This window comes from Urocitellus parryii, chromosome 4 (assembly GCF_045843805.1).
Source record: "Urocitellus parryii isolate mUroPar1 chromosome 4, mUroPar1.hap1, whole genome shotgun sequence".
Taxonomy (NCBI): Eukaryota; Metazoa; Chordata; class Mammalia; order Rodentia; family Sciuridae; genus Urocitellus; species Urocitellus parryii.
In genome coordinates, this window is record NC_135534.1 from 60,879,565 (window position 1) to 60,893,826 (window position 14,262).

At 40.8% G+C, this 14,262-nt stretch overlaps 1 protein-coding gene and 1 pseudogene across 1 annotated transcript; both read left to right on the forward strand.

The window, feature by feature from the left end:
• Positions 1-1,842: 1,842 nt before the first annotated feature.
• On the forward strand, positions 1,843-3,390 carry LOC113191242 (ubiquilin-1-like). The gene has a single exon (XM_026400918.1). The coding sequence runs from the start codon at positions 1,843-1,845 to the stop codon at positions 3,388-3,390; it is 1,548 nt and encodes a 515-aa protein (XP_026256703.1).
• Positions 3,391-5,279: 1,889 nt separating this feature from the next.
• Positions 5,280-8,695, forward strand: LOC113191243 (olfactory receptor 52D1-like; annotated as a pseudogene).
• The last annotated feature ends 5,567 nt before the right edge of the window (positions 8,696-14,262 follow it).

The window sequence follows — 14,262 nt, forward strand, 5'->3', positions numbered from 1 at the left end:
CTGAAAACTTGCTCCTGGCTATTCTTCAAACCCTGATAATAGAGCCCGTAGAAGAGGAGAGCAAGGGTTGGTTAACCTCAGGTCTATGAGGGGAAAATCCCCTAGAAACACCAGATATGAAAAGGTGATTCTTGATATTTTAACCCCAGCTGCACATTAATGTATTTCCTAAGAGAGAGTCAGAACCATTAATTAAAATACCTGCTTCTTCTGGGGGCAACCAGAACAGAATCCTCAAAGGAACTGGGTGTGCTTCTAATACTTGGCATGCTAGAAGCTGTTTGGAGGTCTGGGAATTATCAGGAGAGGCCCAGTAGTCTGGCTGGGTGTCAGTGAGTCTTGAGGCACTAAGAAAGTTCTTGAGTGGGTGGTCGTTTTAAACTCAGAACTTACAACTTACCTCATCTTGATATTGATTGGACAATGGAGATGCTGATTCCAACAAATCAGTGTTTGCCTGCAGCACGTACTTGTCATCCTAGTGACTCTGGAGACTAAGGCAGGAGGATCACAAGTTTGACACCAGCCTCAGCAACTTAGGGAGACTGGCCCAAAATTAAAGAAAAAAAAAAGTGTGTGAGGGGGGTGCTGAGGATTTATCTCAGTGGTAAAGTGCCCCTGAGTTCAATTCCCAGTATCAAAACAAACAAACAAACAAAAACAAATCATTGTTTAAGAATATATATATCAATATATGATAAATGATGAGATTGTAGAAGGATCTAAATGCTCATGTTCCCCACATCCAGCAAGATAATTTGCAGGTAGTATTCTAGGCAGCCAAAGTTTGATTTTATCGTCCCTGAAAATTTAAGATTCAGGAAAAGGGTTAAGTATATAATAGTGAGAGCTAATGCTACGAACCTAAGATAATGTGATGCATTCATCTTCACTGTCATCAATAGTCGCTGCAGGAATTAGACTTGACTTTGCCTGGAGTGATCCAAACAGTGCCTCAGAGACTCACTGTTTTCTGCTTTTACAGTTGAAATATGTCTCCTCCCAATTGACAAGTATCCTTTGTAGTAAATATGTTACCTTAAATCTAATAATTAAGTCATATGACCCAGATACTGTTATTTTACCAAGATTTCTCTTGTCTCAGTCCTGATCCTCTGAGTTGGAATCACAGTTTGTTTCTCTGAAAACAATTTTGCTTACAAGTTTTTGGGGAACATGGAGGTGTTGTTAGAAACATGTAGATGGATTCCTTCGTCCCTGAAAGGCCTCAGGGTGCAAGCTAGCTACTGATCTGTGTGAGGCTCTGTGGGATGATGATACATATTGCCATTCCATTCATACAGAAACAAGGACTTGAGACCTTGGCTGGGCCATGGTCAGTTGATAGTAACTTAGTGACTAGAATTAGTACTTCCTAAGCTAATGCTTACATCAGTGACTTTCCTATTCAGCCATATTCGCCAAATGCCACTGGTAGAATATTCAGTAGTGAAACAGGATGGTATGAAACATACTTCTAGAAAGGACACTTAATTATTTTTCTATTGCTGTTAAAATCAAATCATAAAGAGAGCCTAACCTCAAGCTGGTTGTAGAGACCTCTGCCCTTCCCCCATTCATGCCTGCCTTTCAACTGTGACCTCATCACTGACACCATATCCCCAAAGGCTGGTCCAGGAGTGGAGTAACCGCCCCCTCTAAGGGAGCCAGGTGGCTGCAGGGCTACACTGGGGAGGTGGCCTCTGCAGGACGTGGGTGAAAGGACATCACTGGACATCTACTGATCCCAGCACCCACGTGTACTCAGTGCCACATCTAGGCTTCTACAGGTCTGTGCCCCACGGTATCCTTAGGTGGCCTAGCATTCTGTCTCAAGGAAATATGGCACGGGCTAGGAAAGAAGCAGGGGACAGCCAGCTGGTGTCTGGTAGGGAGCCGTCATCACGTATCATCCGAGTGTCTGTCAAGACCCCACGGGACTGCCAGGAATTTTTGCTGGCAGAAGATAGTAGTGTTCGTCACTTTAAAAAGCAGATCGCTGAACGCCGTCACTGTGACATTGATCGATTGGTACTCATCTTCACTGGAAAAATCCTTAGGGATCAAGATATACTGAGCCAGCGGGGCATCCTGGATGGCACTACAGTCCACTTGGTGGTGAGGACTCGTTTGAAAGGGTTAGCCATCCCTGGAGCTATGCCAGGCACCACAGGCCACAGCACCCATCGTTCTGAACCACTAGCCTCCGAGGGGGCTTCGATGCTCACTAGGTTTGGTCGGCTGGCCCGGAGCTCACCTGATCTGGCTGACTTCTTTAGCCAGCTGACTCAACTCCTGATGACTGCACCAGAGTCTGTGCTGCAGTTCTTGGAAGACCCTTTAATTCAAGGTCTGGACAATGAGAAACAAGCAAACCACGTTCCTGGCAACCACGTTCCTGAATCCTCAAGGCCAGTACAGAAACATGACCCAGCTCTCAAGACTCTGGAAACCTTGCAGAAGCGAGCCCAGCAGCAGGAGCTCCTGGAGGCAGGGAAACAGAGGCTGGAGGCCTTGAAGGCCGTGCCAGGTGGTGACAACGCCATGCATCCAATCTGCTCTGATCTCCAGCAGCTCATGCTCTCCACTCTGGCCCTATTAGTTGTCTCTAAAGGCCACATCTCAGGTTCAGAGTCTTGCAAAGGAGAAACCAATGCTCATGGCAATTCTGATACTTCCACCACCATTCCTACTGCTTCTGTGCCTGCTAGGCCATTGGAACAAGAGGTCAGTACAGGAGTGGTTACCCAGGTCAGGGGCATGGCCGCAAATCAGGCCAGTTCAGGGCATAGGACTGGTATTCAAGACTTACATTCAGGCCAAGAGCCTCCCTCTCAGGATAGCCAGCAGTCCATAGAGAAAAATTCTCTACCCAATCAGCTGAGACCTTCACCCTCTATTTTGCGTGGACTCTTGTATGTCCTACAGCAGAAACCAAGTCTGCTACACCAGATGACAACTGGCAGTCCCATGCATCATCAGATACCAATACTTTCCATTCTCACCAACCCGCGAGCACTTCAGGCACTGATACAGATAGAACAAGGCCTACAAATACTGTCCAGGGAGGTGCCTGCACTAGGTCCACTCTTACAGGACCCAGCTAGGCCACGTGGGGCTAGAGGAGTCGCAGAAAATAGGGGTCATAGAGAAAACTCTGTGCAACCCACCTTGGCAGTTCTTCAGTTCCTTCATGAATTGGTCCATGCCTGTTCGCAGTCTACCCAGTCCTCATTATCCTCATACCTTATCACCGAAGGTCGCTACCATCAAGAACTTGAGCAGCTGAAGGCCTTGGGTTTTGCTAATCATGACGCCAACCTGCAGGCCCTGATGGCCACAGATGGAGACATCTACGCTGCCATTGAGAGACTGTTAGGAATGCCATAGGCCCAGGTCCTTCCAGCTGATGCCCACACTGCACCACCCTAGATAGAGGGAAGAAAAGGAGAGGGAAGGGGAGGGGGAGGGAAGTCACTTATTTTGGGAATTCCTCCTGCTTGTGTTGTGAGCATACTTGGACAGCTCTTGTCTCACTGCCCAAGCCTGTTCTACATTAAAAAGATTGCTTGGATCTTGCGTGTGATGTAAATTGAAGGGTAGGTGGGCAAAGGGAGCAAAGTGTGGGTCATGTTTTAAGATTTTGGGAACTTCATCTATTCTCCAACCTCAGAGTCTTTTTAAATTTTGAACATGAGGTGGGGAAATTCTGAGTCATCTCTATTCCACTCCAGAATAACTTAGAATTCTAGCCTTTGCTATCCCAAGAAGGCATTAATTTCCTTACGGTCTCTTGAAACTGTTTATTCTTTTATCTTTGTTTTCCTTGTCTCAAGGTACAGTCTGTCAATATTTCAGAATAAGTGTAACTTACTTCTTTGCTAAAGTTCTTCCTTTGGCATCTGCCTATGCCAGAAATCTGCTCTACTTTTGAAGCACCATTCTATCTTTCTATGCAGGCTTCTTCTTTTTTAACCTGCAAAATGCTCAAATTTGCTATCTTATCAGTTATTAAAAATGATCTCTGAGTTTTTTGCCCCTGAATTTCTTGTACAAAGAAGCATCCTTTCCAATGCTGATGTTTCACCATCCATTCCAGTAAGAGACTTAAAGTGAAGAAACGTTTCCATTTTTCCACATTACAAAAATGTTTTAGAATTTGATCTATGTACTTGTTTCCTGAAGATGCTTCCTTTAATATATTTTTAATCCATTCCCTTACAGAATGGTGTTTATTAACAATTCTTTCTTTATTCCTCTTTCAGAGAATTTGGCCACTTTCATAGTCAACTCTGACTCTTCTATAATAATGATTCCTAAATGTCTTAGTTTAATATTGGTACTTTTCCCAGTGTACCAGCTTTCTCTCTGAGTATCTCAGGTGAATTTCTGGCTTAGTATTTCCAAGTCTATTTCAGGATTTCCCAGTCTATCCTTATTCTAAATTCTTTGTTTCTTACACCTCAGTGAAAGTCATCAACAATTCCCCAATCCACCTTTTCTGAAAAATTTTGATCCATTAGTGATGTGACTCATCATTCTTCAGAGTACCAGTGACTAAAGGTAAACATGTAGAAGGATAAAAGTTAATGGAAATATGGGAGAGAGGAAGCATACTTGGAAAGTTAAGAGGAAACGAAAGACTAAAAATTTTGGGTGTACTTCAGGAGACAGGCAAGTCTGGGTTGAGCAACTGAGTCTCATGCCCTTGGGGCTGGGGAGGAGGCACATCTTTGAGGTAGGCTCTGTGACTCAACTGTGTTTTGATGCCCCATGAGTCTAAAGGCCTGAAGGTTGTGGAGGTGAGGGACTGTACCCCAAATATCTCTGGGGCCTTACTTTCCAGTACATGGGTTATTCAAATTTGTTGGTCTGAATTTCTGAGATCAGTTACCTATGTTTTCTCTTAGGGAAGAAAGAGTCCCTGGGACAAAGTGAGGATGATAGAAAGAAAGCACTTTGGGATCCTAGAAGTAGGCTTCTTCCTCCTCCACCATCATGTAGGTTCCAGTAGTTAGATCCCTGAGTAGGGTGGAAGACATTATTGGCATTATTCTTAGCAGAATTACTTGGTACTGTGCCCTGCTATACCTTAATGGAGAGCAGTTTACTGATGTCTGTAAATCATTCTCTTCCCCATTAAGTTTATTGCATTGTAGCTTCAGGATGATAAAGGAATCCAAACCAGAAGTTTAAGGAGTAGACTTTGATGACAAAGCTGCAAAATCCTCTCAGCTGTGGTGAATGAAAGCTTGGATTTTAGTCTCCAAGAAGAAACCATGGAGAAGATCTGTCCTGTGCCATATCCAAGGGTGCCAGTCCAGAGTAGAGGCTGCAGATCCCTCAAGGTATTAGCAACTATGTAGGCCCTGCATACCTGATTAGCTCTCTAGCAGAACAAAACTAGGTGAGAAGCTGTGAGGAAAACTACATTTAAAGATAAGAGTCGGTGGTATCTACTAAAATAAATCCTTTCTGCAATACAAGTATTGGGGTAGGATTAAAATACTAGAAAAGGGGAAGGACACTGGGCAGAATATGTTAAATGAACCTACAATGCTCACATTAGTAGTCATCAACCTGTATTATCAGGCACTGTGAAACAAAACAAAACACAGTCACTGAGACACATTGTGGCATCATAAACTACAGTAAAAGTAGATAACATGAAGGATATAAAACAGGACTCCAGAGAGTTGTAATACTGTAGAAGATAAACTTTGATAGCCATTTGCATAAGTTTCCATAGTCATAAGTCATAAGTTTCCACAATTAGAGGCACAGAGAATTATCTCTACTCAACAGTAGAAGTGCCAGCTATAGCTTCATAACAAAAAACTACATGCAATTTCGATCATGGACAAAAGTCTGCACACAGACATTTAATCATAGAAATGTAAAAATAAAAGAAAATCACAAAATATCATGATAAAATGACTTCCCAGATTTTTTTTAAAGGAAAAAAAATTTGACTTTTTTTTTCACAATATAATATCTTTAGAAACTTAAATGTTAGCTATTATGGGAATAGAAAAATGAGAAATTCAGAAAGTGGTTCTTAAAATATATTCTATTATGAGACATTTGAAGAAAAGCCCGGGAGCAGGGAAAAAACAATCCTAGCAAACTTTCTTAAATAACCAGAACCTGTTCACTTTGGGGATATTATAGTTACCCTTGTAAAGTGCCTGTTAGATGTAGGGTGTTGTTTTCATTTTCCACCCATGTCTTAGCATTATCCTTCTATCTTCCTCTGTGTGCTCAGATCAACAGTGTGTGGGATGCAGAACAAGTGATCAGGATCCGATCATATCAGAATGGCCTGGATTTGAAAGAGTTGATGGAAAACCTTAAACTTTTGCCTTTTGGAGTGCAGAACTACTGCATCAGAGGTGGGAGTCTATTGGAGTAATTGTTTCAAATAAGTCACAAGGTAGAGAGAGTGAGGGCCAAATAGAAAGCAAGTATGCCAAAAGGATGCTGTAAAAGGTTGAGATTTCCTATGGTGAATGCCTGGCCCATTATGTCCATTCTATCCAAATCTGATAAGCTACTCAAAAGAACAAGAAACAGGTGTCTGCTAAATTCATTTAAAAGTTTGTAGATATAGAAGTGAAGGAGGATAGCCAAGAATCAAAGCATAGTGACTAAAACACTAAGACAAATCTAACAACCTGAGGTCTGCATCTACCTGCCCTATGTAGAAAACAATGCATAATCATACCCCTTTCAACTGGGAACTTTGTTTAAAAAGTATATTACAGTTACAGTAAAGGAGAGACAGTGAAAGAACATCTGTTCTTTAATAGATAATTAAATCAAATGGAAGCAGCTATGAAGCATTTTTAGCTATACATATAGAGAAAACGTGCTTCAATAATGGAATTGGGTGCTGCTTAGTTTGTTCCTTGAAGTAGCAGTTACAGTGCTGGCTGACAGAAAGGCGGGGTTCCAGACAGTCTTTACTAGTGATGGTCTCTCTGAAACTTTCGCTATCACAAAGGTCTCAGGGTAAGAGCCTTGCTGTGTCTGCACTGCCATTCTTTCTTGTGTCATGTATCTTGTTGCACTGCTTGGAATACTGCCCTCATCTTTGTCATTGTGATGGACAGTGCCCTTCATGCACCGATGTACCTCTTTCTTTGCCTTCTCTTGTTGTAGGGACAGACAAAGCAAGGCACCGAAGATAGCAGGAAACAGTTTTATTTGGCTGCAGGCGGGTTTAGAGGGCACAGCTTTTGTTGTAATCAATCCCCTGAACCCCTAGTTCAGGTAGTTTCAGAATTTTATTTTATTTTTTAAAATTTGTTTTAATTAGTTACACATGACAGTACAATGACCTTGACAATCATACATTTGAATCAGATGGGACATAATATCTAATTTTTCTGAGTATACAGTTTGCAGAATCACATTGATCTTGCATTCACATATATACACACAGAATAATAATGTCTGCTTCATTATACACACGCAATAATTATACCCAGCATGTAAGGGGAGGGGCTCAGAAGTTCACAGTCTACAGAAGTTCACATAAAAGCAGCTTTTTCTTTCACTGTTCTGGGGCAAGTTAACCCTTCAAGGACCTGAGAAGGGGAAAATTTCTTGTCCCCTTTCTTTCCTCCTCCTGCTAGCAGTTACCATGGAGCCCATATCTGTGAAGCCCCAGCTCAAGGCTAGAGGCCTTGTTTACAAATTTCTACAAACTATATACTGGATTTATATTTGTGGAACACTAGAAAGGGGCTGTCCAGTCCCTGGAGTGCTGATTTCTTCCCAGCCAGTGGCCAAGTAAAATAGGGCAACACAAAAATAGGAAGTTTATCTACATTGAACTCTTTTGTAGAGACTCTTCTGTTGACAGTCCTAAAACCAGCCATGGTAAAAATTTCTGGAGAAGCCCACTTAAGACTATTCTGTGGAGAAAGGGGGTGGCACTACATTCTCTCTCACTGATCTGGCTTTCAGCTCCACCACAGGGCCCCAAATGCTGGACATTTTGTGGCTCCATGCAGTTGAGATTTCCTTTGGTGGATCCCTGGATCAGATGGTTTGTGTCCATTTTATCTTGTGCTTCAAAGTACTTGGTTTTCCTGGCCATGGCCTTTGATAGATACATGGTTATCAATTGAGATTAAACAACCCATGGAGATATACAACCATTCTCAACTACACTGCCATAGGCAGAATTGGATTTTGGGGTATATTCTACACTATATCTGTTGTCTCATCCTTAATCTTCCCTACTGTGGCTACCATGATATGCCTTACATGTACTGTGAGCATATTTATGAGCATTGACTATGCCAACATCACTATCAATATTGCCTATGGGCTGACTGTGGCTGTTGGCCATGGGTCTGGAGTCCATCCTCATTGCCATCTCCTATGGCTTTATCCTCCATGCTGTCTTTCACCTTCCATCTTAAGATGTCAGACTCAAGGTTCTGAGTACCTGTGGCTTCCACCTTGGTGTCACCCTCATTTTCTACATCCCTGCCTTCTTCTCCTTCTTCACTTCCACTCACCATCTAGCATGTATACAACTTTCTGACTAACCTGGAGGCATAGTGACTTCTGTGCTCAATTTTGTCATCTATGGGACTAAAACCAAGGAGATTTGTAGTCAACTATCCTTCTGGGATTGCTTCACTTTGGGGATGATGTGGTCTTGACCCATCAGTTGAGATAATGAGAGTAGTATAGAAACTGTGGTGGATGGCCGATAGATTTGTGGGTGTAAGGGAAGAGTATTATGTGCAAACCATGAGACTTGCTTTCTAATACTGAACACATCACTTGGCCAATCATGAACTCATTTCTTTCCCAGTATCTCAATTCTCTGACAGTTTTGCAGTCTGTTGAATATATTGTCCCAAAGTGAACTCATTTTAAATATGGCTATGGGAATCTGGAATCCTGACACCTGACTGTTTCTATCACTAACTCTTTGGGTAGTGCTGATTCTCACTTTTGTTCAGAAGTAACATGGACTTTAGAGAGCAGACATGGTGCCCACAGACATGTATTTTAGGAGCAGAACAACAGTTGCAAAGTCATTGAGCAATAGTTCCCACCCCTACTTTCAGCATTTTTGTATTTTTTTCTCTCTCCTTAAAAATCATGCTTCTGTCCCTTTAGCATTTATTACTTCAAGAGACAGAGGGACTTCACTTTTGTCACTGGGTGTTTTTATAGGCTACTATTCTCATAAAAAACTCATTTTATTTGTTCATTAATTCACTAACTTACTCAATTCAATACTCATAGCTAAGGTTAGTCCCAAGCATAGTCAGATTATAAGTAAGGGAATAAAATAAATTTTTCTTGAGATTATCAATAAAGACTTCATAAAGGAAGGTAATGTTCAACCAATGTCTTAAAAGATGGGTAAGCATTTGCCAGGTGAATAAGCCAGAAAGACATTCCAGGTAGAGGAAAGTGTATGAATAAAGGCATGGAGGTCTGAGGGTTTGGGGTACAGTTGGAATGTCATGAAGGCTGTTCTTTATCTACCAGTCCTTACATAGGATTACTGTAAGTGAATCTCCTAGCAGGAGATACTTGAACCATAGTAAAGGCTAATAAGTGTCAGTTACTAAAATGTCTCAGACTTTCTGAGTCTGTTTCCTCATGTTTAAAATGAAGGTAATGCCATCTATTGGGTATTAGCAAAGATTTCTGTTAAGTTAAACAGAAATGATATATAGCGCAGTGCTTGTCATATATGCATTCATAAAAAGGCAGTTATTTACTCCTTTCTCTGCTCCAAAAGCTTTCCGATCCCCACCTCAGGTTTGATGGGCAGGTAACAATGACTGAGGTCTGTGATGCTCAGTGCATGCTTTAATTTTCCATAACGTATCTTCAGGCCTGCTCCTTACAACAGTGAGATTGGATTTCATAAGACCTGGCCAAAAACAAAACAAAACAAAAAACCCAATTTCATTTACAATATCTCCCAACATGCAAAGGGGAGAGGAAAGTGGGACCATTCTTGAAGAAAACTGAAGGTCCTTCATTTGTTGTTGCTGCCACCCTCCTGAGTCCCTAGGTGTCTTCTTGCTGCTTATTCTGTCAGAATGGGCTCCTAGTCCTGGGGACCAAGGGCATTCCTTTCTTGAAAGTTTTAGGACCTAGAACTTTATTGGGGCAGTACTGGGCACCATGATGACAGATGTGTAATGTGCTCAGCTCACAGGAAGCCCCAGCGATGCTGTACTAGCCTTGAGGTAGTCTGTGTAGCAAGCAGAGGTGCACAGTGGTTGTTGCCCCTTGCTATCATTAAGTAAACAAAACCACCTTGTCCTGGCTTCCTTCTCTACAGGACATTCCTTCTTCCTGGAATCAGTTTTAGTAATGTTTTTATACACACTCTATCTCTAATTCCTCTCAATTTTGGATTTGCCCTCCCATTCCAGGGAAACCACCTTAAGTTCAGCTATGGCTGAACTAATTCACAAACCCAGCAGCTATTTATCCTTTGTTTTTGTTTTTTAATAAGAGAAAAACGAACACGTTTATTAACATGTTTATTTCACCTTTATATTGGAAGCATCCAGAGAGAATGTAGTTCTCAAATTCTGCCTTATACAGCATCTTCAACAAAGATCTGTAAATTTTTTCAGAAGGATCATGACAGAGAAAAAAGACTTTTGAGTCTTTACAAACAGCAGCTTGAGGCAAGGCAAAAAAACTGACAGATAAATGTGAGTTAGGAAAGCTTGTTAACAAAGATTCCTCTGTTTTCAATTTGCATTGCATTTCCTGTGTGATCTCATGTTTTTCTTTTTTCCTGGATTATCAATACTACAATATCTCTCTTTCTCCATTCTTTTTTTTTTTTTTAAAGAGAGAGGTGTGTGTGTGTGTGTGTGTGTGTGTGAGAGAGAGAGAGAGAGAGAGAGAGAGAGAGAGAGAGAGAGAGAGAATTTTTAAAATTTATTTTTTAGTTTTCAGCAGACACAACATCTTTGTTGGTATGTGGTGCTGAGGATCGAACCCAGGCCGCACGCATGCCAGGCGAGCGCGCTACCGCTGAGCCACATCTCCAGCCCCCTAAAATATGTTTTTTAAGTCGTTGTTGGATCTTTACTTTATTTGTCTATATTCGGTGCTGAGTGGAACCCAGTGCCTCACATATGCTAGGCAAGCGCCCTACCATTGATGCCACAACACCAGCCCCTCCTATTCTGCTTTTAAAAAATGATTCTTTTTGGTTATAAATAACCTTAGAATTCATTTTGTACTAATTATAAAAGCATGGAATATAATTTGTTCTAATTCAGTCCCCAGAACTTCTCTTTCCCTTCCCTACTCCTTCCCCCATTCCGTTTCCTCTACTCTACTGATCTTTCTGCTGTTTACTTATAGTTTTTTTTCTTTTTAATTAGTGTCTTGTGGATGTACATGATGGTGAGATTCACTGTGGTATATTCATATTAGCCAGAAGACTGTACTTTCCCTTTCAGTGAGAAAGAGACATCAACATAGAACACCCACAAGTTCCTATCTCCACATCTACCCACTTATGTTCTTTTGTGTTAACGTATTGCCTGTTTTCTTGTTGCTGAGAATAGAATTACTAATAAATTCAGCTTTTTTACAAAAATACTAGATTCCTTTCTTTCTTACCTTATCCAAGGACAGTATCCCTTTCCTTCCTTCTTCATCAGCTTTTCCTTTTCTAGTGGTTAATTCCCCAATATATGTTCCATCATTTTCCAATCCTGAACATATTACCAATAATAAGAAAAAAAGTCCTGTGTTCACTTATCACTTTACTATTCTATTTTTCTGCTCACCTCTACACTAAGAGAAACTACCAAAGTGTTGTCAATATCCACCAACACCACCTTCTCTCCTTTTTTTTTTTAGACCTACTATAATTGTTTGCCCATATTATTCTAAAGTTTGTAACTGCTTTTTTCAGGATAACCAAATTCATTGCTGAATCCAACGGTCATTCTTTAGTCACCAGCCTACTAGCCTCAGTCCTGTTGACACAGTAGTAGGTCACACTCATTCTTTGAAACACTTTGCATTATATTTTTGGTCTTCACACATTTTAAAATTAATTCTTCTCTCAAAGACCTTGCCTTATTGGTTTCCTTTACTAGTTTCTCCTCATCTTTCTGACATCCTAATTTTGAAGTTCTTGTCTATTTTTTTTTTCATTTCCTAGAGACTGTATCAGGCAAGTATTCTTCTATATCTTCTATATAACCAGATATAGATGTGTGTAGCAAGCTACAATTTGGAGTGTCCTTGGCAAAAATTTTGATCACAAGCAAACGTGTGTAAGAGTCTTTCAGGGAATCTACAGTAGTGCTGATGTCTATCCCCCCTAACCTCCTCTTAACCTCCTATCCGACTGGGTTTGCTCTAGGTGATGCCATCTTGATATTGATAACTTTTACATTGTCATTAGAATAGCATTCTATTCTTCTTGCTACCATCCTTGCCTCCCATCTTTTTCTCTATTCTTGACATAGCAGCCACATTTGTCCTTTCAAACACTAAGATAAATTATCTAAATTTATAAAGTTGAAGAAGCAGGTGTAGAAAAAGTTCATAGTTTCCTGAAGATCATAGAATTTGTTATTGATATAGGTGTAGGAACCTCAGCTCTTGTATTCCAGAGTGTGTTCTTAGCCTTATGTTTTTCCATAATCAGATTCAATCACTTTGCCTGAAATCAGTGAACAGAAAGTATGTCATATCATGCCCTGGCACAGAGGAAGAGAAAAATTACGTTTCCAACTCCTTGGGAGTTTAGAATCTCATTTAGAGAGAAGAAGCTCAGAGAATCATCCAATTCACAGTAAAAGAAAAAAAAATTCTATATGTTTGTAATAAAAAAACAAATAGAATTTCCCTTTGCTGCTGAAAATCATCATTAGCATGTAAAAACAAAATAGAATAATGTTGATATGGAGTGGGAGGAAGTGAGGGCAGAATTGGGGGAGTTTCCTTAGGGATCAGAGGGAAGGATTTGTTTTTCTTTTAAAATTCTCTCTGTATAAGAAATTGTGTGCATATGGGGCCATGTGTAACTGTGTGCTTCTATGTATGTTTTTTTTTTTTTTCCAAAAAGGGACAGATAGATTTGGGAGTAGTGGGGTGTGTTGAATTCTGGCTATGAGACGGGCTATAGAACTGGGAAGAACTTCATAGGAAAACATCAGTGCCTTACTGGGGCCAAATCTCTTAGAACTGAGTTCTAGGGTCTCCTTCAGTACAAACTGAAAGACTAAGAATTACAGCAAAAATAAATAAGCATATTCAATAAAGCAAGATTCCAAAGTTGGAATTATTATAAGGAGATTTCACTATATGCAAAACCATGCATACACATTTCATAGTGGTCCAAGAGAGGGGCTACATAAGGCCCTGTTAGGGCCAGTTCACACACATCAGGCTGAGTCACTGGCACATGCTCTAGGACTGGTGACCCTTGTCTATCCTCAAAAGATGAATTGTTTTGGGGGGGTGCTCACATAACAACATACCATGCTTCTGTAGGGAAGGATGATGTAAATATGGGTTTTCATGGTCAGGGGAAGAGTCACCTTGGGAAACCTTGCCTCTCCTCATTAAACACCGGCTACATGATACTTCAGACTTCAATTACAAGTGACTGATACTGTTTCATCAAGTGCTTCCATAAACATTGATTCATAAAACTTTTAAGAGCTGCCCATATCTCTAAAATAGGCCTGGATTTTGAAGCCCCCTAGAATTCTAGTCTCACCAGGTTGCCTTAAGCTCTGTCAGTACCCTCTCTGGTGCCTTCTTCCTGCACCACAGTCCTGTCCCTCTTTCTCTTCCAATTTCATTCAGAACTCCACATATCTGATCTTTCTCCTCTGAGTTCCTCTATGGGAAGACATGACTGGCCCTGGCCCAGGACAGCTTCTTGTGCAAGGATTTGCCTGTATAGCTGAACTTGAAGTTTCCTGAGGCCAGAGCTGATGCTTCTCTTCTTGTCTCACCTGTGGACTTGGTGGTATTTTTTTCTCTACTTTCTTTCCTGGGTAAAACAAAAATCTTCTTTAGCTCTATCATAATTATATGGATGTACCTCCATGTGAATTATTTCAGCATAATACAAATGAGTAAGAATCAAAGCATATGTACCAGACACCATACTAGACATGAATTTTCTATACTCTTCATAATTGCATAGTGAAGATGCCATTTATTTATTAATTCAACAAAAGAATACGACACACACCAGTGAGATCCATCTTTTGTGAT

What these genes read in the sequence shown, in the direction of transcription:
- LOC113191242 (XM_026400918.1), top strand. Translation starts at nt 1,843, where the DNA reads ATGGCACGGGCTAGGAAAGAAGCAGGGGACAGCCAGCTGGTGTCTGGT.